The sequence below is a fragment of the Haliotis cracherodii genome, unplaced genomic scaffold (genome assembly GCF_022045235.1).
Source record: "Haliotis cracherodii isolate W230 unplaced genomic scaffold, xgHalCrac1.p SCAF_8, whole genome shotgun sequence".
NCBI lineage: Eukaryota > Metazoa > Mollusca > Gastropoda > Lepetellida > Haliotidae > Haliotis > Haliotis cracherodii.
Genome location: NW_027266341.1, coordinates 29,908,111 through 29,935,806, shown reverse-complemented (window position 1 = coordinate 29,935,806; position 27,696 = coordinate 29,908,111). Strand labels below are relative to the sequence as shown.

The 27,696-nt window shown below is 40.5% G+C and overlaps 2 protein-coding genes across 4 annotated transcripts; one reads left to right on the top strand and one right to left on the bottom strand.

Annotated features, from left to right (window-relative positions):
- Nucleotides 1-1,077: 1,077 nt before the first annotated feature.
- LOC139449511 (ribonucleoside-diphosphate reductase large subunit-like) lies at nt 1,078-18,470 on the bottom strand. The gene is made up of 19 exons (XM_071230935.1): nt 18,371-18,470; nt 18,100-18,188; nt 17,342-17,519; nt 15,739-15,839; nt 14,778-14,837; nt 14,356-14,395; nt 13,178-13,254; nt 11,252-11,337; nt 10,419-10,560; nt 10,077-10,160; nt 8,629-8,870; nt 7,545-7,746; nt 6,664-6,813; nt 5,871-6,092; nt 4,839-4,915; nt 4,023-4,158; nt 3,329-3,424; nt 2,608-2,796; nt 1,078-1,833 (listed from the first exon to the last, which is right to left on the bottom strand). Exons 1-19 carry the CDS (start codon nt 18,387-18,389, stop codon nt 1,648-1,650), a joined length of 2,376 nt encoding a protein of 791 aa, XP_071087036.1. The 5' UTR covers nt 18,390-18,470; the 3' UTR covers nt 1,078-1,647.
- Nucleotides 18,471-20,147: 1,677 nt separating this feature from the next.
- On the top strand, nt 20,148-27,667 carry LOC139450214 (ankyrin repeat and SOCS box protein 3-like). Of its 3 annotated transcripts, none has more exons than XM_071231887.1 (3): nt 20,148-20,226; nt 23,885-23,985; nt 25,946-27,667. In XM_071231887.1, exons 2-3 carry the CDS (start codon nt 23,961-23,963, stop codon nt 27,520-27,522), a joined length of 1,602 nt encoding a protein of 533 aa, XP_071087988.1. In that variant the 5' UTR covers nt 20,148-20,226; nt 23,885-23,960; the 3' UTR covers nt 27,523-27,667. The 3 variants fall into 3 exon arrangements, with proteins under 3 accessions (XP_071087988.1, XP_071087989.1, XP_071087990.1); XM_071231888.1 differs by having other exon boundaries at nt 20,166-20,239; XM_071231889.1 differs by having other exon boundaries at nt 20,192-20,221.
- Nucleotides 27,668-27,696: the final 29 nt, after the last annotated feature.

Here is a 27,696-nt window from a genome sequence, read left to right as displayed (position 1 = left end):
CAACACTTCCACAAGTGATTGAAGAATGACAAATGACTGAAAAGACTTAAAACATCAATTCTTAAATGTAAAGCATTCTTTGATTTGTCTGTGGTACATAAATGTACATTAAATCAGATGGAACTAGGATGCCCTCGAGATAATGACTATGTTCAATCTGAGTTGACTAGCTCGTCACAATGAACACATTAAACATGTTAAAGAAATGCTTCATTTGAGGATTGGGATCTAAATGCAGCATGAAGAACTACAACCTGAACACAGTAACCACGGTAACACCTGACAGGAACGAATGCAATGTATCTACAAATTCATATTTGTAAAATGGAATAGTGCAGCCATTTTACAAGTAAAATATTATGTGATCAACACAGACCTGTGAAACAGTGTCAAACTGTCATTCTCTATCAGAGTTTTAAGCCGCTTTTTGCAATATTCCAGCAATATCACGGTGGGGGACACCAGGAATGGGCTTCACATATTGTACCCATGTGGGGAATCAAATCCGGGTGTTCGGCGTGACGAGTGCACACTCTAGGCGACCCAACCACCCCTCTATCATGAACAGTCTGTAATGTGGCAGTAGAGACTGTACTGGGTTAACCTATAAAATTCTAATTGGAAATCACATGGTAACAGGTCACATTGCTGTTGGACGTTGTGTAAGAGTGAGTGAGTGAGTTGGGTTTAACCCCGCTTTTAACAGTATTCCAGTTATATCGTGGCGTGTCAGCTTAATGATGGAGGAAAGCCCGAAGTGATGCAGGTCTCAGACGTTTACCACGTCGGTGAAACCCACGAGCACGGGTATGGTGCTGACAAACCTAGAAACATAATCGGGGTGAACCGGGATTCGAACCCACAATAATAGATTTCTGGCATGCCCAAGGGACGCAACTCTGCACAGTGAATTGCGACGACTGGGCCACCCGTGCCCCCGAAGTTTGTAAGAACATGAGTTCATGAAGACAATGCTGGAGAGGAACTGATAAGACACAAGGCACTTGACAATACTTGACAAGGCACTTGATCATTCGCAGTGTTAGTGTGCAAGAAAATGTGTCACCTTGCCCAATCATTTGTTTTATTTTCAAGAAAATATATAAGGCACTTGACAACTCGATAAGGCACTTCATCATTGGCAGTGTTAGTGTGCAAGAATATTTATGAGTCACCTTGCCCATCCATTTTGGTATTTTTTTAATTTTTAGCAAAATATATAAGGCACTTGACAACTCGATAAGGCACTTCATCATTGGCAGTGTTAGTGTGCAAGAATATTTATGAGTAAACCTTGCCCATCCATTTTGGTATTTTTTTTAATTTTTAGCAAAATAAATAAGGCACTTGACAACTCGATAAGGCACTTCATCATTGGCAGTGTTAGTGTGCAAGAAAAACTATGCATCACCTTGCCTCACCATATTTTGTTTTTTTCATATTCAGGTCACATTTAAAGCAAAAAACTGTTTCTTTACACCAAATTTGTCAAAAGTGAAAACATTATATAAACTAAAATGAGTTTGATTTGACCTTAATCATGTAAGGTAGATTAACTGATCTCTGGGTCTTGTCACTGAAGTCACTGATTGCAGCTATGTACAATTACGGGGTATTTTGGAGATACGGTCAACGAGTTCCCGGACTCTAACCGCTGCACATGAGGCACTCATCCTTGTTCTGAAGCGAGCACACCATGGCGGCCATATTGTCCTCCTTATTTTCTTCTTCTGTCTCCTTTTGCTGCTGTTTCAACTTGGACTTGTCGACAGTGAACTGAATGGCAGCCGCAGCAGGCTTTGTTCTCAAGTAGTACATGCCCGTCTTGCAACCCTGTGGTGAAAGAGAAACATGATTGACATCCTTCGAAATTGACGTAAGTTCACGAGCCCGAGTCTACAAAATTGTGCTGAGGAATGATGGTTTCATTTGTTTGTTTAATGCCACATTCAGAAATATTCCAGATATATGACAGCAGTCTGTAAATAATTGAATCTGGATCAGACAATCCAGTGACTGATATCATGAGCAAGGATGTATGCACTTGGGATTTGATGACATACTTCAACCAAGTCAGCAAACCTGATCCCGTTAGTGGCCTCTTATGTGAGTGAGTGAGTGAGCTGAGTGAGTGAGTGAGTGAGTTGATATTTAACGTCATATCGGGCAATATTTCAGTCATATCGTGACGAGAAAAAGTATTATATTCAAAAATAGATATATTTAGACTCTATAAAAACCTGTCGTCGAAGGACAGTAAAATAACTAGATTTATCACAGATTTTATTCAAAAAAAAGTACATAACCATAAAAATATAATACCATACGTAACAATACAAGATTAAAATAAGCTATAGATCGCCAGCCACTGAAGAGAGATCACCATGCTAGCATCCATGGAGACTTACAGTACTTTTGCTTCCTGCATTGTCCTCAGTCGGATTTAGTAGCCTCTTATGATAAGCATGGGTTCATGAATATCAATTCTAACCAGGATCTTCATGTGGGATTCTTTAGACAAGCATGGGGTATTCAACAAAGTACAAGAAAATTGACAGAACATAATTTAAAATCTGCATCGACTAGACTGACACAAATGTGACATACCATTTTCCATGCATAGAAGTGCATGCTGGTGAGTTTGCCGTAGTTGGGCTCTGCAATGTGTATGTTGAGTGACTGACTCTGATCGATGTATGCGCCCCGGTCAGCTGACATCTTGATGACGGTCTTCTGGGAGATTTCCCACACGGTCTTGTACAGATCCTTCAGGTCTTTTGGGATTTCCTCAATACCCTGCAGAAAATCGTTACAGATAAAAAGAACCCAAAGACTTTCACATCTATCACATTCTGGTTTATGTTTTCAAGATAGATCTGAAGGTTTTGCTGAGCAAAACAAAAAAAACATCCTATTTCATGGAAATAACATTTTTCATATGTTTTTTCCCCCCATTTGATCAGTATTGTGGGTTGGAGGATCCCATAAACCAATACTTTGAAAAAGGCCCAAATTAATCAGTCAAGCAATAAAACTTTACAGAAACCGGTTGGACCATGGAAAGTTTTACACAAACATTGTGCAAGTACTGCAATAGTGAGTGAGTGAGTGAGTGAGTGAGTATGGCTTTACGCCGCTTTTAGCAATATTCCAGCAATATCACGGCGGGGGACACCAGAAATGGGCTTCACACATTGTACCCATGTCAGGAATCGAACCCGGGTCTTTGGCGTGACAAGCAAACGCTTGAACCACTAGGCTACCCGACCGCCCCAAGTACTGCAATATGTATCACTATGTGAGGTAAGCGAATTGCGCCAGCTGTTACCTGGATAGAGCCTCCACTGGCAATCATCTTGTTCTTCATTTCATCATTCCACAGTCCCTTCTCTGTCAGGTCCTTCAGGAGATGGTGGTTCACCACCTGACCAAGCAGACAACAACTCGTTAAAGTCACACCAAAATGCCTTATTCATTTGAACAGCGTTATTAATGGTGAGTTGAAAAACTTTCGGTTCAAGATTATTCCACTTCTATAGTGATGTTCATGAACATGTGTTTTGAGGCTTGTACTAGTCAGGATCAACAGAAGTTTTACGGTGCTAACTCATTGATTGATTGAGATTTTACGCCGCTTTTAGCAATATTCCAGCAATATCCAGACACCAGAAATGGGCTTCACACATTGTACCCATGTCGGGAATCGAACCCACGTCTTCGGCGTGACGAGCGAACGCTTTAACCACTAGGCTACCCGACCGCCCTGCAAACTCATTGAGATACCATGCCACATTTTAACATGGATACCCCACTCAGACACAGTATCTGGACTCCGAGCCAACCAGTCCTTTTATTCCCTTAATGCCAAGTATTAGGTAGGGTAACCACAAGTATCATCTTTAAACATCTTTTGGCATGATTTGGCCGGGTAACGAACCCCCAAACTTTCAAATTTCTCTTTAAAGCACAGGGTCCAAGAGTGCCATGTGAATCTGACACGCATGCAGATGCCGAGGACGTACCTGGAACTCCCCAGACAGGACCCTCCTTGTGTAGATGTTGGAGGTGTAGGCTTCGAAGGACTCGTTGTTGCCCAGGATCTGAGCCGTGGAGGCCGTGGGCATAGGAGCCAACAGAAGACTGTTCCGGACACCATGCCTGCACATACACAGGAATTAGTATCAACAAATGTTACATCAGTCTGTTCCATAAACTTTGGCGAATACTGCCTGGAATAGCTCCTACAGCCTACGAAATTCAAACTCATCTGCTAGCCCTAGCAATGAGGACAGGCAAAAATAGGAGTGTCACAATAAATCGAAATATCGATATATTGCTTTTGGTAAGCACTTAAAGTCAATAAATCGATTGTTATATCAGTTTCCGATCAATAGTTAGGAAATAGGAATATCGAAATTTTGACTGTATTTACCGCATCAATAAAATACATGCAATGCTGTTCAAATTTGTTTTTCTTTTGATCATGAGTGGTAGTAAGTTTCTTTTTCATAAATCATTAGTGTAGAGATAAAAAAAAAAGTCATATCTCAAACTTTACTTTTTATTTGTTGTTATTGTTATCACATTCAAAGGAAACTTCAGTTTCAAGGTTTAATTCGACTCTAAAATCAGCCTAAAATGATACTGAAAACTATCAATATTTATCGCAATAGCTGCTTGCAATATCAAGTTATCGCAATGATTTCCTTCACTATCAATAGTTATCGCAATAACTATTTTCAGACCAATAGTCAACCCTAGGTAAAAAAATCCAGTGATGTGAGTAGTCCTTGAAGAGAAGCATGTGAGTTGAAAGCAAGTGAAGAATTTAAACTTACTTGGCAATTTTGGCTCTAAGACTTGTCCAGTCAAGTTTGGTGACTGGCTTCACATTCCACATGTCGAACTGCAACACCTGCAACGAGACAGCAGCATACATGGTCATGTCAACAGTGAGTGGATTCGTCTCACACGGTTTTAAACAGTATTGCAGTGATATCATGCCGTGTCAGTGAGTGAGTGAGTTAGGTTTAACACCGCTTTTAAAAAAACAGTATTCCAATTATATCACGGCGTGTCAGCATGATGTAGGAGGAAAGCTCGAAGTGATGCAGGTTTACCACTTCGGTGAAACCCGCGAGCATGGGTATGGTGCTGACAAACCTAGAAACATAATCGGGGAGAACCGGGATTCGAACCCACAATAATAGGTTTCTGGCGTGCCCAAGGGACGCAACTCTGCACAGCGAATCACGGCGCCTTAGACGACTGGGCCACCCGTGCCCCCTCATGCTGTGTCAAATGAATGTGGGAAGATGGAAGTGAAGCAGGTCTTATACCCAGAGGAAACCAACAAGTACGATTATGCTCTCTGCAGAGTGAATTGTGTTGTGGATTGTGGTGTAATCAGGTTACATCACAGTACAAGAATTGATCTGTTTAACGCCACACTCAGCAATATTTCAGCTATGTGACGGCAGTCTGTAAATAATCTGGACCAGACAATCAAGTGATTGATATGAGAATCGATCTACGTAAGTGAGATACAATGACATGCATCAACCAAGACAGCGAGCCTGACCACCCGATCCCGATAGTCGCAAGCATAATCGCCTTTTATAGCAAGCATGGGTTACTGAAGACCTATTCTAACCTGAATCTTCACAGGTAAAAAATTTATCTAGATTCTAGATCAAGATGATTTAATGCTAAATTTTACATTATTTATGTTAAAACACCAACAAATATAAGAAAATGGGGATCAAAACAAAATTCTGAATTCTGAATTTTTAATTTTTAATTATTTTTTTTTTAATTTGTAGGTTTCGACCCATACCTAATCACAGCAGTAAACAGTTTAATTCACATACCCCCTTGCTGACAGGGCATCCCTCGTATGTTTGATACGGCCCATCTCTCTCCGCCAGTTCACAGCTAGCCTCCAGGGCAGCGAAGTAGATGTGTTCAAAGATCTCCTTGTTCAGTAGCTGTGCCTCCTCACTCTCAAAGGGGTAGCGCATCAGGATGAAAGCATCAGCCAGCCCTTGAACTCCCAGGCCAATCGGACGATGGCGGAAGTTGGAGTTTTGTGCCTTTTTGTAGAAATGATGTCATTAATAAAAAAAGAACTAAAGTCCATTTGTCATGTTTGTTGTGCAATATTTGATTGTGCTCTTGTACTACAGATTTGTATGTTTGAGTTTCACAAGACATACAGAATCCATGATTACATTGGTTGGTTGGTTTGTTGTTTTACGCCGCACTCAGCAATATTCCAGCTATATGATGGCGGTCTGTAAATAATCGAGTCTGGACCAGACAATCCAGTGATCGATATCATGAGCATCGATCCATGCAATTGGGATCGATGACATGTATAAACCAAGTCAGCGAGCCTGACCACCTGATCCCGTTAGAAGCCTTTTTACGACAAGCATAGTTTTTTTTACGGCAAGTATGGGTTGCTGAAGACCTATTCTACCCCGGAATCTTCACAGGTCCTGCCATACTCAGAGGTCTAAGACAGGCTAAACTTCAAACGCTTATTATTCAGCCATATTACTAAGACTTATGGGTTAACTACGTTTTAACAATGAATATAAGACTTGACAGTAATTGTCAGTTGTCATGAAAGACCAACTGCAGGTTTTTAAATCTGCCCACCTCTATGACTGGGTAATAGTTGACGTCAATGATCTTGTTCAGATTCCTCACAGCAACCTTGGTCACCGCCCGCAGTTTGCCAAAGTCGTATGTTCGGTCTGGTTTCACATACATGTTCAGGGCTATTGAAGCCAAATTGCACACAGCAACCTGTATAACAAAGAAAGAAAACAAAACATGTTTACTCATTTTGTTTGAGAATGTTCATGCAAGTACCTGGTGACTTTTGTAGTCTTTGTGATTGTTGTTTGACGTCACACTCAGTAATATTGAAGCAGTTAGTTATATGAAGACAGCCTGTAAATAATCCAGTCAGGATCAGATACCCCGGCAATGTCAACCTTAGAAATTCAGGGTTTGTTGAAGACCAGTGTAATTCTTATTTCACTTGTCTGTAGCTTGAACAAAACATACGTGTTTACTATGTTAACATTCTTTATCGGTATCATACAGTTCCAATTTGTAGTGTTGAAGCGTTGAGAACTGGTTCAAAATCCTATCCCTCAAATAGTCAATGATTACTACCCTCTTTGGATTTTACTTGTCATCAGCACAATTTACTAGTCTCAGGCTAGCAGGCTAGCGTGAATTACCGAGGCTGGTGATGCGATGACTCAAACAAGACACCAAGCCTTCTAAACACCTGAACGTTTGAGTCTTCGCGTATGACAAGCATAGGTTGCAGGGAACTAATTCTTAACATAAAACCCATGGCAGTCACCACCCAACACACACAAGTAATTACATCTTCTTTCCCCAACATCCAGTACCAAGTGGTGTTCAGTCAGCAACATGGCCACCCAATTCCCACTGGACCTGTTGTTCCAGGCGGGTCTCGAGGTCTGCTCCCGATTCCCCACAGCGTGTGCAGTGCAACTCACCTCATCCGGGGCGCTGTACTCCACTATCTCCGTACACAGATTGCTGCACTTGATTGTGCCAAGGTTCTGCTGGTTGCTCTTCCTGTTGCAGTGGTCCTTGTACAGCATGTAGGGCGTGCCTGTCTCCGTCTGAGACTCGATGATGGCGTACCACAACTGCTGAGCCTTGATCACCTTGCGAGTCTTGCCAGCCTTCTCGTACCTGAGGAAGTGAGGTGAAATGGGGTTTAACTCAAATCCAAGATTATTGCACTTATATAGCGATATGAGTGCGTGTGCGTGTGCGTGGACTAGTTCAAACCAATATCGTTTTTTATAGTGCTGAGAAATCATGCCACAGTTTTAACATGAACACCCCACTCAGACACAGTATACTGACTCTGAGCCTACCAGTCCTTGTTTTAGCCCCTTAATGCCGTGTGCCAGGCAGGGTAACAACAAGTGCATCTTTTAACGTCTTTTGGTATGACGCGGCTGGGGATCAAATCTCGGACCTTCCACTCTACCAATAGACCACAGAGACGGTTTCGTACCCAAGGAAAAGTGAGTGAGTGAGTGAGCGAGCAGGGTATAACATCGCTTCGAGTGAGTTAGGGATTCATGTCATTTCAAAAATGTTTCAGCTATATATACCGCTCAAACGATGTTAAGGAACACCCAGTTCTTTCAAATTGTAGAGGTTAATCTGTCATGGCATTACAGATAAACTACAGTAATTTGAAAGAATCGGGTGTTCCTTAACTTCTTTTGAGTAGTATATTAGTGGTGGGATGGTACACAAAAAATCACACTAATCACAAGTAAGAAATAATGATTCTTATGTTAAATGTTTGCTTTAGTCATTGTTTCACTAAACAAACTCTAATTAGAAGTGAAAACATAACTATTTTCATCCACTGTGCCATAACTGACACGGCACACAACTGACTGCATATCAAACTTTATCAACGCAGTCGGGGTTTTGAGTTGCCTCCCTTCTAGTGCTTCAGCTGAGCCGAACATTTTGATTGGCTAAGTGGCTAGGCAGTGTCCAGTTCAAACACCATTTTGTTTGTCATGTCCGAGCATCTTGAGAGCCACTTACCCCTCATAGAGCTTCTTAAACTCATCCCCCCAAACATCAGCGAGCCCCGGGCATTCATGGGGACACATCAAGGACCACTCGCCATTCTGTTCCACCCTCTCCATGAACAGATCGGGCAGCCACATCGCGTAGAACAGATCCCTGGCCCTCGTCTCCTCCTTCCCAGTGTTCTTCTTCAGCTCCAGGAACTCGAAGATGTCCGAGTGCCACGGCTCCAGGTAGATGGCGAACGCACCAGGTCTCTACAAGATCGACCAATCAATGAATGTATTATTATCTACATACTTGCCCGTGTTTAGTAGGGCTGGGACGAATACACTATGAGGCGAATAATGAGTGAGTATTGTTTTAAGACGAATTTAGCAATATCACGGCAGGGGACACCAGAAATGGGCTTCACACATTGTACCCATGTCGGGAATTGAACCCGGGTCTTCGGCGTGACAAGCGAACACTTTAACCACTAGGCTACCCGACCGCCCCTATGAGGCGAATAAGATCCGTATCATGAATATAGGGTATGGTATACGAATATTTACTCATGAATTCAAAAAGTCAGCAGTTGATGTATTATTCCTTATATTCAGTGAAAAATACAGTGATTGCTTGCTACAACACTACCTGTGGGCGAAGTAATTGATGAGCGTTATGGACAATCAGTCGTTTAACTGAGGTGGAGTTGTAGATGCCCCACACAACGGTATTGCGTGGCTTGTATATATTCCATTTTGCATATCTTGCTTTGATAAATAACAGACAACTTCAAGTAAAAACCCTCTTTAAAAAAAATTATTTGGGTAAATATTCGCTTCTAGTGACCACGAATAACAAATTCAATTCATGAAGGGATACGGTTCAATTCACCGAATACTCGAGTGACTCATAACGGCCCTAGTGTTTAGGGTCCTCGAGAGTTGCTTTAATATTTGAATCCAGGGACCCCCTACAAATCACATGAGAAGAACCCCTATACTTCCATGCTTGATTTCAAACACTGCTTAAGATATGTGTGTCCTATCGAATCCTAATTACTATTAGCAGGGATTTACATTATTTTCTTGAGAAGAGTGTGCATCGTCGAACTTTAACAAATATGACTAACGAGTCAAAGTATGGCATTTATGATAAATATATATCCATTCTCTATCCACTAAAGTTCGTTTCGAGGCGCCAATAGCGGTAATGACCGTGGTTGCTGTAAATAACAGTGAGTTGCATGACAAGCTAAAGGTCTTGTTAGATATTACTGTAACCATGGTTCCCAACCATTTCATGTTTCGGTTTTGCTGTTACCCAATTGTCAGGGTTAAATAATACAAGTCTGCTTTCCCTGTGCAAGATGTAGATGGTAAAACCTGCAGGCTGTAGCCGGTCCTTAAGACTACTGAAACCAGTAACTAAACCCGCAAGGTACTACTGTTGCCCACTCGTCTCAAGTATCTGGTTACCTTGTTGCCGCCTTGGTCCACGTAGCGGGCGGTGTTGTTGTACACCCTCAACATGGGGATGAGGCCGTTGGAAGTACCGTTAGTCTGGAGACACAACATTGGGTTCAATGAGACATATTTGTCGTTATTTTCAGTCAGTACTAATTTCTTCAAAAACAAAGGGATACTAACAGATTTCTCTCTTCATAATAACAGAATATTTATGCCGTTTTTTTTGTCAATATCTCAGATTAAAAGTCAATACATGACTTCTAACTGTGAATTTGACTAAAAACAAAGATGACTCCCATTTTAAAAGACAAGCTGAACGCCGGCAATTTTAAGTGGTGTGTGTGTACTCACGCCTGCAATATAGCTGCCAGTCGATCTGATACAATGGACGTTGAGACCGATGCCCCCGGCAGACTTGGAGATGAGAGCACATTTCTTCAATGTGTCATAGATTCCATCAATGCTGTCAGAATCCATGGTCAGCAGGAAACAGCTGAAATACAGAGTATTCATCCATGTCGGTCAAGTGCATTTGCTCCTTACATTTAAATGAAGACAGATGTTAAGCTTTGGAGTTATCAGTTGGGTAAAATAAGTAATATACCGTATATGACCGCGTATAAGCCGAATTTTGAGGACCAGAAAAAAGATTCTGTAGAAAGGGGTCGGCTTATCCACGGGATACACTTTCATGATAGTATTTTTCAGATCGTGATCTGTCAGAAACATCGCCTGAATGACGGTCTGATAGATCACAACTTCCCGAAAGTTTGGAAGTTGCCACGACTAGAGCCATTATTGTTATAAATTATCAATAAAGTTATTATTATACACCAATGTTGTCATTATTAAAAAAATGTTATGCATGTGACTACTTCCGATAATAACTTTTCAATTGAATGTTCAAAGTTTATCGTTCTTCGTAAACTTCACAATCTTTACATGTAACAATATATGTAATTCACAGCTAAAATATATAATCCCCAGATGAAATCGCCAATAGCTATTACGTACGTTTTGCAAAGTTCATAAATTGATAGTGAACAAGTGTTTTTTGAGACATTTTCATGACTTATCAACTATCGTGACCATTGACAACACTTTTCAATATTACCAAATTCGCAGAAACACCTGACACTGATTTGAGCTCGATATCACTTCAGTGTTACACAACAAAACATTACCTGGAGAGCTGTGGTCTACGTGTGCCAGCATTGAACAGAGTCGGTGAGGCATGTGTGAACCACTTCTCCGACAGGAGGTTGTAAGTCTGAAACAATAACAGTGTATTCATGCAAGTTTCTTATTCTGCCACTTATATGTAACATCTACATCTTTCACAGGGCATCAAAATACACATGATCGAGTTGGGTTTAACGCCGCTTTTAACATCATTCCAGTTATATCACAGCGTGTCAACTTAATGTGGGAGGAAAGCCCGAGGTGATGCAGGTCTCAGACGTTTACCACTTCGGTGAAACCCATGAGCACGGGTATGGTGTTGACAAACCTAGAAACATAATTGGGGCGAACCGGGATTCGAAACCCACAATCATAGATTTCTGGCGTGCCCAAGGGACGCAACTCTGCACAGCAAATACCGGCGCCTTAGACGGCTGGGCCACCCGAGCCCCTCCAGTGATTGACATCATGAGCATCGATTTACGCAAACGATATACAAAGACAAGCGTCAACCAGCTAGGGTTTCACCTTGGCCTACAACACTAGGGATCCAGAGGACCCCCAATAACTAATTTCAAGGGTCCTTGGAGGAAATATGTGGGTCCTGTAAAGTAATGAAATGACGTAGTGTACTGTTATGTACTGAAACATTTGATGACTTTATTTTTACAGGAACTTTACATTTCTTGTCATGAATTGGGTACAATGAATATATTGTGCGTCTCTCAGGTCGTAAATTATTTTTATCTGTGTCAAACCATCACTTCGAAATCAGTTCTGGGTAGTAATTTATAAACTGTAACCAATCAAACATCACCCAGTATAAACAACGACAAAAGTGAGCGTGGCTCACTAATACCCCCGACCTGCCTAGTGTCAGTAGTTTCAAATTAAATAATGGATAGGTTAGGGTTTGAAAAATTCATAAAAAAATGGAAAATTCATAAAAACATTTTTTTTCTTTTGTCTGCACCCCTTCATATGACACAGATTATATGTACTAAGTTTGAGATGAATCCACTGAATCGTTTAAGTGAAATCACGCAGACAAAGTTTTCGGACGGACGGAGTGAGTGACTATGGTTTTGCGCCGATTTTAGCAATTTTCCATCAATATCACGGCAGGGGACACCAGAAATGGGCTTCACACATTGTACCCATGTCGGGAATCGAACCCGGGTCTTCGGCGTGAAGGGCGAACGCTTTAACCACTAGGCTACCCGACCGCCCCACGAACAGACGGAACAAGTCAAGCAGCCTCAGCAGACGTGGTCATTGTGACACGTGACCTTGCTATAATATAGACTTAACACTGTTCCCCATTCTTCTTCACTGATCGAGATTTTCGACCTAATTGACCATGTAGATTGGTGTGGCTCATTATTAGATTTGACCTTTCACATGAACTCTAAATAAACTAATTTTGATATTCAGGAAACTAACATATAACATAACATATAACATAACATATAACATAACATATAACATAACATATAACATAACAAATAACATAACATATAACATAACATATAACATAACATATAACATAACATATAACATAACATATAACATAACAAATAACATAACATATAACATAACATATAACATAACATATAACATAACATATAACATAACAAATAACATAACATATAACATAACATATAACATAACATATAACACCTTATAAGCTTGTTTAAAAACATTAATAGTCCTTCGAGAAGCTGGTATAATTGCAATATACTACTCAAAATATGTCAAGGAACACCCAATATTTTCATGACAAGTCAGTAACTATGAAAGCACTGGGTATTCTTTAACTTCTTTTGAGAAGTATATATATATATATGGACAAAATCTGACACACAAATCAACTCTGCATGGTATTGGAGACAAACTGTTTCAACAACATCAACTCTTTCTGCACATACCTCAATGGCAGCTTCAAGGTCATCTCGGTGGATGCCAACAGAGACTCTCATCAACATGTGCTGAGGACGCTCCGCCACTGAAACATCGGATTTCAAACATGTAACACATATCTCCACCTTACGATAGATGTACGTACAGTACAGGACTCAACCTGATCTTCATGACACGTCTTACGATAGATGTACCTACAGTACAGGACTCAACCTGATCTTCACGACACGTCTTACAATAGATGTACGTACAGTACAGGACTGAACCTGATCTTCATGATACGTCTTACGATAGATGTACATACAGTACAGGACTGAACCTGATCCTCACGACACGTCTTACAATAGATGTACGTACAGTACAGGACTGAACCTGATCTTCAGGACACGTCTTACAATAGATGTACATACAGTACAGGACTCAACTTGATCTTCACGACACATCTTACGATAGATGTACATACAGTACAGGACTGAACCTGATCCTCACGACACATCTTACGATAGATGTACATACAGTACGGGACTGAAGCTGATCTTCATGACACGTCTTACAATAGATGTACATACAGTACAGAACTGAACTTACGATAGATGTACATACAGTACAGGACTGAACCTGATCTTCACGACACGTCTGACGATAGATGTACATACAGTACAGGACTGAACTTACGATAGATGTACATACAGTACAGGACTGAACCTGATCTTCACGACACGTCTGACGATAGATGTACATACAGTACAGGACTGAACCTGATCTTCACGACACGTCTGACGATAGATGTACATACAGTACAGGACTGCACTTGATCTTCACGACACGTCTGACGATAGATGTACATACAGTACAGGACTGAACTTGATCCTCACGACACATCTTACGATAGATGTACATACAGTACAGGACTGAACCTGATCCTCACGACCCTTAGGTTAGCGAGTTTGATTTTACACCATTTTTAGCAATATTGCAGCAATATTATGGCTGGGGACACCAGAAATAGGCTTCACACATTTTACCTATGTCGTGAATCAAAACTGGGTCTTCGGTACGACGAGCGAACTTTTAACCTCTAGGCTACATGCCCGCCCCTACGATAGATGGATGTATGACAGGGGATTTGATTGTTTGGAATATGAATTGACAGAAGTGAGTTGCTTCCCTTAGACCATATACTTACCCTTTCCATCAATCTTCAGTAGGTAGGATCGTTCAAGAGTCTAAAAACAAACATATGGATCAGTTTAAAAAAGTGATCTTTTTATTTCTGCAATATATATTTCTTACTTTTTCTTTTGAAAAGATGACATTCAAAACCAAAAATAGTCTGACTTAAGCCACCAGTTCAAAGCCAGAGTAAAGTAAAATTCTGTTTATATTTCTTACTTTTTCTTTTGAAAAGATGACATTCAAAACCAAAAATAGTCTGACTTAAGCCACCAGTTCAAAGCCAGAGTAAAGTAAAATTCTGTTCAGTATGTTCACGTGATCAATCCACATACCAACACTCAAATCTACTAAAACTGATATTGAGAGACATATTTGGGTGTGTGGACTTGAAATGTTTTGGGCTTCGACTGAAATAATGAAATGTTCACGCACCTTGAACCCAAAGAAGTTGTAGTTGAAATCACGGTCATATATCACAGCGGAATTCAGTTTCTGTAAAAACAAAACACAAGGAACTAGAACAGTCTCCCCATTCAGTCATCAGTCTGACTTCCTGGTTCAGATTAATTAGTGTTGGGTTTGTATCGCTAATAGGACTCAAGGTGTTAAACAAGCATGTCAGACTGGAAAATAGTGGGGATGTCACTGTACAACTATTTCATATATCGAAAAATAATGGTCAGGTATTTGCAAATTGGTTTTGTTTGTTGCTTTATGCGCACTCAGCAGTATTCCAGCTGTATGACAGCGATCTGTAAATATGCGAGTCTGGACCAGACGATCAAGTGATTGACGTTATGAGCATCAATCCACACAACTGGGATATGATGACATGCATCAACCAAGTCTGCGAGTTTGACCACCCGTTCCTGTTAGTCGCCTTTTACGGCAAGCATGGGTTGCTGAAGATCAATTCTAACCCGGATCTTCATGGGTTTGGTAACAAGAAGTACCAACTTTTAATGTCTTTAGGTATGACGTGGACAGGGATCGAACCCACAACATTCCTCTCTTGGAAAATGATCTATCCACTAGACCATGGAGGCGGTCTGAATAGTTTCGTATAAATTTGCGATACATTAAAGAATCGTGACATCCGTAAAAATATGGTGAAGTTATACAACTGTTAAACACCATTTCTTTGATTTTGAAAGGGTCAACAACCTCGATGCCCTTAGCAAACTGAAGCACTGATTTCTTTAATGTGATTTGAGGATGACAAAAGGCTGGAGAACTTCAAAAGCTTCGATGTTTTTCAACAAATTATGGTATCAAGTTAGGGTAAAAACTTTAATAAGGTTGAATTCAGACAGCAATATCACATGTTATGTTATTGTTTTTTATAACCACCAAGGGCCCTTTGACAGTTGCTGGTATCAGTGGTTGGACTTACATCACTATTTTTCATAATGATATCATGGATGTCGTCGGCTATCATTGGGGAATCTTTTCCAGTTTTCGGATTCACCCATTTGAATAAATCATCCATCACATCTGGAAAAGAAATATTTACATTCCCATTAAACATAGACTTTACCTGATGAACTCACCCATGCTAACATTAGTCACAACTTGAGAGCATGATTAAATTGGAAAACGTTTAATTTCAAATTTAGGATTTTTTATGGACATTTGTTGGTAACTTGGGGACGGATATTGACCTCTAAGCAGGTATATACATAAAACTTAATAAATGATTCTGTACACAGGTGTCGAAAACCATACTTCTTACATGAGATCACCGGACAAAACAAAACAATCAGCTTCAGTTGTCCACAGACAACCTTTAAATGCTGAAGACATTGAGCATGTCAAAAGCTATTTGTAACATTCTAACAAGTAGGAACATTAGGGCTGTTACGATTCACTCGCGTATTCTGTGAATCGAACCGTATCCATTCATGAATTGAATTCAATATTTGTGACCACTAGAATCTAATATAATTTACGAATATGCAAGCATATGCATTTGCATAAAAAAAAAACATAAGAAAATATTTTATGCATAGATTTCTTCATAAGACAACACTCTTATACTATTTAATTTGACACTGGTCATTGTTGCATTTGAGCAGATACTAGTACCTGGATAAATGCAGTATATAATAAATGAATAATATATTTAATAACATTAAAAATTAACAAACCATGTCAAATAATTTATGTTGTTGTTGCCTCACTGAACATGCTGAATATGACAAATAATACATCAACTGCTGACTTGTTATTGTATTCGTGAATTAATATTCGTATTCATTACCATATATTCATGATACAAATCGTATTCACATCATAGTGTATTCGTTGCAGCCCTAATGAATATAATTAACAAAGATGTTATTTCTGTGAAAGAGCTAAAGAAGAAATATTCCATATGTATCTTAATGGTGATTAACCCCTTGGTAAGATCTAGAAAACCTTTAAAATATTCACCTTGAAAGTAACATTATCTCAGACATTACAATTACATGTATATTGGAACTTACATCCCCAAATAAATTACAAAATCATAAAAAGAGACACGTCTACATATCTAGCATGAATCATGCTAGATATGTAGACGTGATTGAAGGGCACATTGAAGAAATTTTGGCGCTTTTTTTTAAACCAGGTTACGGATCCGCTGAATCGGAGTACTGAGAAAATGGGAGGAACATTAAAATATCATTTATTTATACATTTTATAAAAAAAAAATCATGAAAAAAATGCAGTAACGAAACAACTTTGCCATCAAAACTCATTTCTCCTTGTATTCCAAAATGAAATCCAAAGTTATATGCACTACAGACAGAATAAATGGGTTGTATCTATTTATTTTGTCAGTTCAAAGAACAAGTTCTAAAGGACAAAGAAACCGAAAAAAGATGTCATGTCAGTTTTGTTATTTCCCCCTGTCGAAATTATTTACCTTTTTTTAAATTGGGGCTGGGGGAAGGATACAATTTAAAAAAGAATGACGCCTTAGGTATGTCATGCTGCCATCTTCTCAACATACCACTGAAAACTTTCTTTGTCTCTTTGTGCAGGTTTGAGATGGCGATGCGGGCAGCCAGTTGAGCATAGTCGGGGTGCTTTGTTGTCATGGTAGCAGCTGTTTCTGCTGCCAGGTTGTCGAGTTCGATGGTGGTCACGCCATGATAGAGGCCACTGATGACCTTCAGAGTTATGGCGGTCTGCAACATCAGGGTCATCATGGTAGACAGCATGGACACAGGGCTTGATACAGCACTATTGCTTTAGTTTACTAAGACTTCCAAGCAAACGAGTAATGAGAATGAGCCTGACTTTTCAACAAAGGTTGGATGCATTGTATGAACTATGGTCTTTAATTTCTGCACAATGGATTTGGTTTGGTTTGTTGTTTAACGCCGCACTCAGCAATATTCCAGCTATATGACAGCGGTCTGTAAATAATCGAGTCTGGACCAGACAATCCAGTCATTAACAAATGAGCATCGATCCACGCAATTGGGATCAATGACAAGCGTCAACCAAGTCATTTTAGACAGGTAGATCTATAGACTAGATACAGCATTTTCGATGAGACTGAAATTTACATGTAAAGATCTAACCTACTGAAATGTAATAATTTTCATATATACTACATTATGACACCTTAAACAATTAAGACTGATCATTAATGATCTTTAGTTCATAAATGACATAGAACTGCATTAAGCAATAAGAAACTTTAAATAAAATTTTGAAGTTCCCGCCATATATCAACAGACAAAGAAAAAAAAAGTCTCATACCGGGTCCACAAAATCCATATTGAGACCATAGCATAACTTGGATATTCTGGATGTGATCTTGTCGAACATAACTTTCTCCTGACGGCCATCTGAAATACAAGTGTATGGTACTATCTTCAGTATACTGTCTAATTTTCAGTTATTAATGTTCGTCGACACAAACAAGGGTGCAGCTCGGTCGATCACAAAACGTTGCTGATCACAAATAAGAATTATTCAAAGCGACAATTATACCTATGCATAAACCACTACAGCTAAAATTGATACGTACCTCGTTTAACGACGTACATCTTGGCTTGAAACGGAAGATCTCGGATTTTGGGAGCCCGATGATAGTTGTCAGATCCAGTCGACTTTCGAACCTTGTTTCCCTCCAATATGTTGGATTACGCGGGTAAAGAGTCACGTGATGATGACAAAGTGCGATTTTAGTGGTTCAAGTTAGACTGGTTTGCACAAGCCGCACTACAAGCTTAGAGCCGCAAGGATGACAAAGGCAGGGTACCAGTCCAAAATACAAGTTGACGGATGTCAGGTTCTCCTGCCCAAGTGCGCTTGCTCTATCGGCTTCCAATAATACTCCCCGCAGCTGCTAGGAGACGAAGGAAAGGGTACCAGATGTTAGGGGGCGTTATCGAAGAGCATATAGTGTGGTGATGGCAGTGGCATTCCGCTGTTAGCGGTAACACCAGAGCATACCACGCTGGAAACTCCTGAAATGTAAATCGAACTCTTGTATTTGGCAATTATCACCATCAAATTGTAAGCTGATGACGATCAACTGCCGAAGTCGGAAACTCATGGTGCTCAGAAACGACAGAGTCTCGAATATGCACAACACAGCGGTCGTTATCATTCTTCATTCGAAACTGCCCCCCGCCTTCATTTTCGTGATCACATATACTGGTTCTCTCGTTCAAATTGGAGCGGGCGGGCGGGTAGGTACATGTAGTGGTTAAAGCGTTCGCTGGTCACGCCGAAGAACCCGGGTTCGATTCCCGACATGGGTACAGTGTGTAAAGCCCATTTCTGGTGTTCCCTGCCAGGATATTGCTGGAATATTGCTAAAAGCGGCGTAAAACTATACTCACTTACTCACTCACTCTCTCATTCGAATGGGAGCAAAAGATCCGCCATAAGGAGATTGATTTAACAAATTTGTTTTCTTGAAATATTTTCATTTCTATTTTTAGATTAAATGTACATTGAGATCCCGTTGCCCAGCATGTTTAAATAGAGTTTCAGACATGTTTATCTGAACATGCATGGATACAAATCTTGTGGAAAAAGTTGCACTTTTGCTTTTTTGTTTGTTGTTGCACCAAGCAATATTCCATATATATGACGGCGGCCTGTGTATAATCGATTCTGGAACAGACAATCCAGTGATTGACATCAAGAGCATCGATCTAATTGGGATACGATGAAATGCATCAACCAAGTCAGCGAGCCTGACCACCCGAACCCTTTAGTCACCTCTTACGACGAGCATAGTTGTACAATACCACCTTACAATCAAACTAAATCCACTGCTCACTTGTTACTGGAAAATGTCAAGACCATGCCACATCCCCAATCATTGTTTGTCTACTTTTTTAGAAATTAGAATTATTTCAATATTTACTACATTTTTATAAATAATACAACAAATTGCATTTATTTCTGATAAAAAACAAAGTAATGGAGGCTCATCATTGCATGATAAATATAATGAAATGTCAATCAGCAAGATATGTGTGTCTATCCGAATTTGAGATCCAAACTTTGTTGTTATCAGTACAATTTCTAAATGCCTGTATAAAGATTTAAATTCAGACAAGTTGTAGTTCCCGAAGGCTTTTGATAACTGCGAACTCAGGAGAATACCACCGATATAAAAATAATATTGAAAGAGCGTGCATTTCAGAGAAATACCAAAGATCTCACAAGAGGTATGACCAGAGCAGCGATGCATGGACTTGTTTACATCATTCTGGACCCGGAAGTGCAGGAGATATAAGGGAGAGCACTCCTAGCAGTCTACCGCTGAAGAGCGATGACATCCGCACTTGCAAATAAAGATCGAGTAGGATTTGGCCAAGGCAAATGTTGCGCAATATCCACAACAAGACGACAACAACATGTAAGGTAATCATATGTTGTCAGTATATCTTCAGTTCTCACTAGAATTACTAGAAAATATTTATGGCAGCTCTGCCAGTCGATCATGGACCATGTATATTTGTGGCTGTCAACTGGCTGTGACATGTTTGTTTGTTGTTTAAAGTTTTAACGCCACACTCGAAATATTCATGTTATACGACGGCGGTCTGTAAATGATCGAGTCTGGACCAAACAATGCAGTGATAAGCATCATGAGCATCGATCTACGCAACTGGGATACGATGACATGCATCAACCAGTCAGCGAGCCGACCACCGCCGCTTACAAGCATAGTCGCCATTTACGGCAAGCGAGATAGAATTATATATACAGGCGAATGAACGGGCTGAGGTCAGGGGTGGGGCAAACATTTGAATCCATGACTGGTGCATTTATCAAATATACCATGGTACGATTGATTACGGAAGTTAATCAATAATTGCCACTTTTTCTGTAATAATGAGAGTTCCAAATGTTTTTATTTGTTACCTGTTCTCATCATACACACGTTAGTTTTACGATTCAAAGATGAACTTGATGTAAGGCAGCTAACTTGTCTCCCCCCGACATCTGATGTTATTCATAGAGATTATTAGATAAGTGATTTCCCGAAACAGGTGTCAGAATTCTTGTATTTCCCGAGTGAGAGCGAGGGTACTACATGAATTCTTACACAAGTTTCGTAAAATCAATATGACACACATGTGAGTGTAATAATTTCGTTATAACCCATTATTTGTTCTTCCCTTTGTGCTCCCATTTAGAACAATGCACTGATTAGAAAACCACACTTGTCAAATGATGTCAACAGTCTTCAGCTATGACATTGTTTCTAGGGTTACGTCATTCTGATTGTGAGTCACAATAACTGCAAAGTTAACTGCAAAGTTCTGTCACCATAAGATTCGCATGAATGTTTGTAACTGCAAAGTTCTGTCACAATAAGATTTGCATGAATGTTTGTAACTGCAAAGTTCTGTCACCATAAGATTTGCATGAATGTTTGTAACTGCAAAGTTCTGTCACAATAAGATTCGCATGAATGCGTGTAACTGCAAAGTTCTGTCAAATTATGACGTCACTGTGTTGTCATCTTGCTGTATGACGTCACTGTGTTGTCATTCTTGCTGTATGATGTCACTGCTGTCCTTATTGCTGTATGATGTCACTGTGTTGTCATCTTGCTGTATGACGTCACTGTGTTGTCATCTTGCTGTATGACGTCACTGTGTTGTCATTCTTGCTGTATGATGTCACTGCTGTCCTTATTGCTGTATGATGTCACTGTGTTGTCATCTTGCTGTATGATGTCACTGTGTTGTCATCTTGCTGTATGACGTCACTGTGTTGTCATCTTGCTGTATGACATCACTGTGTTGTCATTCTTGCTGTATGATGTCACTGCTGTCCTTATTGCTGTATGATGTCACTGTGTTTTCATCTTGCTGTATGACGTCACTGTGTTGTCATCTTGCTGTATGACGTCACTGTGTTGTCATCTTGCTGTATGACATCACTGTGTTGTCATTATTGCTGTATGATGTCACTGCTGTCCTTATTGCTGTATGATGTCACTGTGTTTTCATCTTGCTGTATGACGTCACTGTGTTGTCATCTTGCTGTATGACATTATCACTGGATTTCGCTGCATGGCAGACTTTGAGCTCAGTAAGAAAATCGCACATTCTTATCAATTTACTAAAAGCTTCAGTGATCTTTTAGATGAACTGTATATAAATATGTGGTTAGAATATTCAAAAACATTAAACACTATTGAGATGCTTTTTGTGGAAAATTGTTAATACGTAGAGTGATTTCCCGATTAGCATCTGTTATAGACTAATATAATTAGGAGATACGCATACTGTGTTTTACAATGTAGAGTCAGGTTACTCTGTAGATTTAACCACGCTAAATTGAATTTGGAACCGAATGCACAGGTCAAGGGTTTCAAAAGTTACATTTTGTGTGGTTAAATCTACATGTAACCTAGCACTACATTGAAAACACAGTATGTTTATCTCCGTTCTACCGTGACTAAATAAACGCGAACTCTTTGAAGTCAGCAAATATATTGAGTGAAGCGGCATGGGTTGAGTCCAGTGTTTTGAGTGGGTTGTCGATCAGGTGAGGTGAGGTGAAATGGGGTTTAACGTCGCGCCCAAGATTATTGCACTTATATAGCATGTACGTGTGTGTGTTTGTGTGGCTGCTTGTACTAATCCGGACTGATGCCGATTTATAGTGCTAGCACACTGAGATACCATGCCGCAGAATAACATGAATATCCCACTCAGACACAGTATACTGACTCTATTATTTAGTATTTAGCCCCTTAATGCCGAGCGCCAGACAGGGTAACAACAAGTACCATCTTTTAACGTCTTCTTGTATGACGCAGTCGGGGACTGAACCCCGGACCTTCCGCTCTCCGGGCGGACGCTCTACCACTAGATCACAGGGTTGTCGATCAGAGTTACGGAATCACTGACAACAACCTTTAAACAACATATGGCACTTCACAAGTTCAAGCAGTGATTTTACACTGTGATACTTCACTTGAACTTATGACAAGCACTGAAAGCATGCACCACAACAACTTCGTTAGCAATTTTGAATTGGGAACCTCTAAAGAAAACTGAGCAAGCCTTCATTAATGCAAGGTTTCATTCTTCATTGCACGTCACTATTATGACATCATCACTCATTGTGATACAAAAGATATGACGTCACAGTCGTATATAGAAAAGTGCCAAATTTTAAGCTCTGTTGTCCCCCAAACTTATAATACATTCTCTTTGAAGATTTGTATTGTCTTTTCTGCACAAACTGTTTTGCCACACATCCTTTGCATATTGTAGTAACTGCAACCTAAAAATATCTGCATGTATGTATATATGAACGCTATAAGCATACTCATTATTCACCTGAGGAAGGGCCAAGAAGTAGCTGAAACGTCTTTACAAAGAATAAAAAAGTTGTTGTCCAAAAAACCCATCTAAATGCGTATCAAAGACTTTATTCTATAAATATTAGCTTCCGCGGTGATGCAGCTGTCAAATCATTTGTTTCAGTCAGAGGGGGTTTATTGTGATGTGTCAACCTCTGATTGAATTATCAGAATCGGATAATTTCCAAATTCATGGCAGAATTGTAGTTAATATATTCATCTGATCCCATGGAATGAACAGCAACTCCATCCTGTCTTCATTTAAACAATTAGAAAATTTCATTTAGATTTGTAAAATGCATCTTCGATAAGGGGCACAGATGGCTCAGTTGGTTAAGGCGCCTTAATTCTTTGTACAGAGTTGTGTCCCTTAGATGTGCCAGAATCCTATGATCATCTGATTTTAATTCTTGGTTTGTCATCACCACACCCATGCTTGCTTAAGGTTTACCAAATTGGTTAACATTAGCCTCACTTCAAGCAAACCTCCCCACTTAAGCTGACATGCTGGGATATAACTGAAAAACTTTCAAAGCAGCAGGAACCAAATTCACTCACTCTGTATGACTGTGGGGGTAGGACTGGAAATTGTTTTACTTTGTAGTGAAATAAAAATACTTTGTCAGTATCCTCAGGAGCGTACATGTTAACCTGCAGTGTTATTGCTAGGGTGTTGGTTTTATTTTCTTGCAGACAACTTCATGAAGGAGCAGTGTCAGTAGTAATTACATAGAGGTGATTGTCAAGGAGTGTTCGAGATACTCACAGGATGGATGACAGTGATGAAGAAAGCAGTGAGTTGATGTTTCTACTTTTACATGTCTCAAATTCCATAAACAGTTGATAGAAGGGAGCTGCTTATTGAATTTGACCATCTCCCACTACACCCATCACACCTGCCACACCCATCACGCCCACCACACCTGCCATGCCCACCACACCTGCCACACCCATCACACCCGCCATGCCCATCACACCTGCCACACCTGCCACGCCCACCACACCTGCCACGCCCACCACACCTTCCACGCCCATCACACCTGCCATGCCCATCACACCTGCCACAGCCGTCACACCTGCCACGCCCACCACACCTGCCACGCCCACCACACACATCACACCTGCCACGCCCACCACACCTGCCATGCCTATCACACCTTCCACACCAACCACACCTGTCACGCCCACCACACCTGCCACACCCATCACACCTGCCACGCCCACCACATCTGCCACGCCCATCACACCTGCCACACACACCACATCTGCCACGCCCACCACGACTGCCACACCCACCACACCTGCCACACCCCCACCACACCTGCCTTACCTACCACACCGCACCTGCCTTACCTACCACACCGCACCTGCCTTACCTACCACACCGCACCTGCCACTCCAAGCCCATCACAATCAAACATCTTCCCGAGGCAGGGGCTTTAACAGACTATAAAAGTCCAGTTTTCACCCTTGCTGACCTAGGCTGCAATTTCCTGGCTGGATCGTAGTGCTGCCACTGGCAGAGTTATGTCCCTTCTATGTCCCTTCTATGTCTTCTATGTCCCATCTCTGTCCCTTCTCTGCCCTTCCTATTGCCCAATCAGATTCCACCCCTCATATATGACTCTATATTTGCTTCAAACAAAATGGAGGTGCCAAGTCAAGACGATCTGAACGATAATCAAGATCTATATTATAATAAAACAGGTCTTACCTCGCAATGTGCATGAAATCATTTGCTTGAAAAGATTTGGAAAATATCTGCTTAACACCCAGTTGACGGTATACATGTTTTGCAAATCCTGCAGTAGATCGAAATCTGCACGTTGAAATTCATGTTGTTTATGAAACGGATGTCTAGTTCATTGCACTGTACTATGCATAGACTCGTAAAACTCTAATTCTAGCCTAGTTTGGCAAGGGTGAAATATTGGAATTTTACAGTCTGGATCTCCCTTGGATCGTAAAGATGGTATAAATGTGCACTTTAATACACATGATGTGATGATGTTTATTGTTTCTTTTGGATAGTGGGGAGGCTGAGCAGTCATGTGGTTGAATTCCCACATGGGTACAATGTGTGAAGCCCATTTCTGGTGTTCGTATTATTGCTGGAAAATTGCTAAAAAAGGTGTAAAAATATACACTCACTTTCTCACTCCCTTGGTTATTCTTCTTTACCATTGTATGGCCATTCTCATCTCAGACTACTATGTTCCAGAACCAAGGTGAGCTGCAGAGCCTTTTCCTACTTGATAGTTTTACAAACATTTTTGACGACATGCGAAAATGCATGAGGAAAAATATGGAATAACTTCTGTTTTGTCAGTTTGAGTGAGTGAGTGAGTGAGTGAGTGAGTGAGTATGGTTTTACGCCGCTTTTAGCAATATTCCAGCAAAATCACAGCGGGGGACACCAGATATGGGCTTCACACATTGTACCCATGTCAGGAATCGAACCCGGGTCTTCGCCGTTACGAGCTGACGCTTTAACCACAAGGCTACCCATTTTGTCAGTGTTGATATGAAGTGAATTTCACCCACAATCACTTGAAATACAATTTCAAAATGGTTTTTTAAAAGGTTTTCAAAATAATCACATTTCAACTAAACTGTATTTTTGTCTTTTAAACTTTTTGGGTAGACACATCAATAATATAAGAAATATAAAAGTTTGGACTACTGTTCCAAATGTTATTTCAAAGACTAGTCCAGACTCATCTTTAACTTAATTTAATGTGTCTTGTCTTGAAGGTCTTCATTCCACCCTTGAGCTAGACATGATTCGTCTGAAGTCGCTTGTGCAGGACAGGACACCAGCAGACATAAGGGACTTCCTGGAGAACTACCCAACTACAGCTGACATCTTGAACAAAGCACCCTGGGAGGATGGGAACCCATTAGTGTGGGCGTGTCAGAGGAACGAGGAGGAGGTTGTGACCCTCCTGCTGGAACACGGGGCAGATCCGAATTACGCGCATCCCTGGATGTGCGTTATGCCGTTACATTACGCTTCGGATCACAAAAAGAACAATCTAGGCATTGTCAGGAAACTGCTGGAGGCAGGCGCCAGAATCAATGATGTGTGCCATGGGAAAGAACGAACTGCTCTACATTATGCATGTGAACAAAATAACAAGGACGTTGTGGCTCTCCTTCTTGCTCATGGTGCAGTTGTAGATATCATGGATGCTTTTATGCGCTCTCCATTATGTATAGTGAAGAGTTTGTCCATAGCCGAGATGTTGATAGATGCTGGGAGTGACGTTAACTGGTGTAACGGATACCCTTTTCACCATCATGCTTGTGACGGAAATATTGAAATGGTGGAGTTTCTTATGAAACATGGTGCTTCTTTTAACAAGGACTTCATCACACTGATGTATGCATGTGGGGCAGGGTATGGTCATGGTAGGCTCTTGGAGCTGATGATTTCTCAAGGAGGGTCGTCTAATGAAGCCTTGAGGTCTATAGTAATGGAAAACAATGCCAAGAATGTTCCCGAAGCTATGGAATATCTTATAAGTGTTGGAACATCTGTGAACCATGAGATTTATTTGAATTATGGTTGGAGGCCATTACATATGGCTTGTGGTCTCCACAGACTGGACAAGGTTCAGCTACTGCTGGACTGGGGAGCAAGGACACAAGGAACTATGGGACCAGAAACTGAAGGTAAGAATAATGAAGGAAAAGAAACTGAAGGAGAAGAAACTGTGGGAGCAGAAACTGAAGGTAAAAATATTGAAGGACAAGAAACTGGAGGAGAAGAAACTGTGGGAGAAGAAACTGAAGGTAAAAATATTGAAGGACAAGAAACTGAAGGAGAAGAAACTGTGGGAGAAGAAACTGAAGGTAAAAATATTGAAGGACAAGAAACTGAAGGAGAGGAAACTGTGGGAGCAGAAAGTAACAAAACTGAAGGACAAGACACTCAAGGACAGTCTCAAGGACAAGAAACGCAAGGACCAATGTTCCCGTCTTTATTTCAGTCCTTGAAAGGCAATGCTGTGACTCGAAGAAAAAGGTCTAGGCCAATACCAGCAGATGTTGTCATCAGGATCACAGAACTGCTCCATGCTGCTGGCACTCCCCTGAAGGAGGCTGATGTTGTGGCACTACAACCATACCTAGAGCTCCAACAAGAACACATTCAACAGAGAATGACATCATTGCTGGCCTGGTATCTCCACCATCCAAGGACTCTGAGAGAGATCTGCCGTATTGCTATCCGAGCAGCTGTTCCGCCCAAGAAAGACAGAAGCATAGATCGGTTAGCTCTTCCATCTCAGTATAAAGGTTACCTGAAATTTAATGACATAAATGGTTAGTATTGATATATGATATTTACATATTTATTATTTTGTCTGGTACTGGACGGCATTTCGCATATTTTCTCATATTGCACACATTTCTACTATGTATACTATCACTACCATAATGTGCATATATCAAGGGTTGATACGTACATGTACGTACAGGGTATTGAACAATCTCATTAAAAT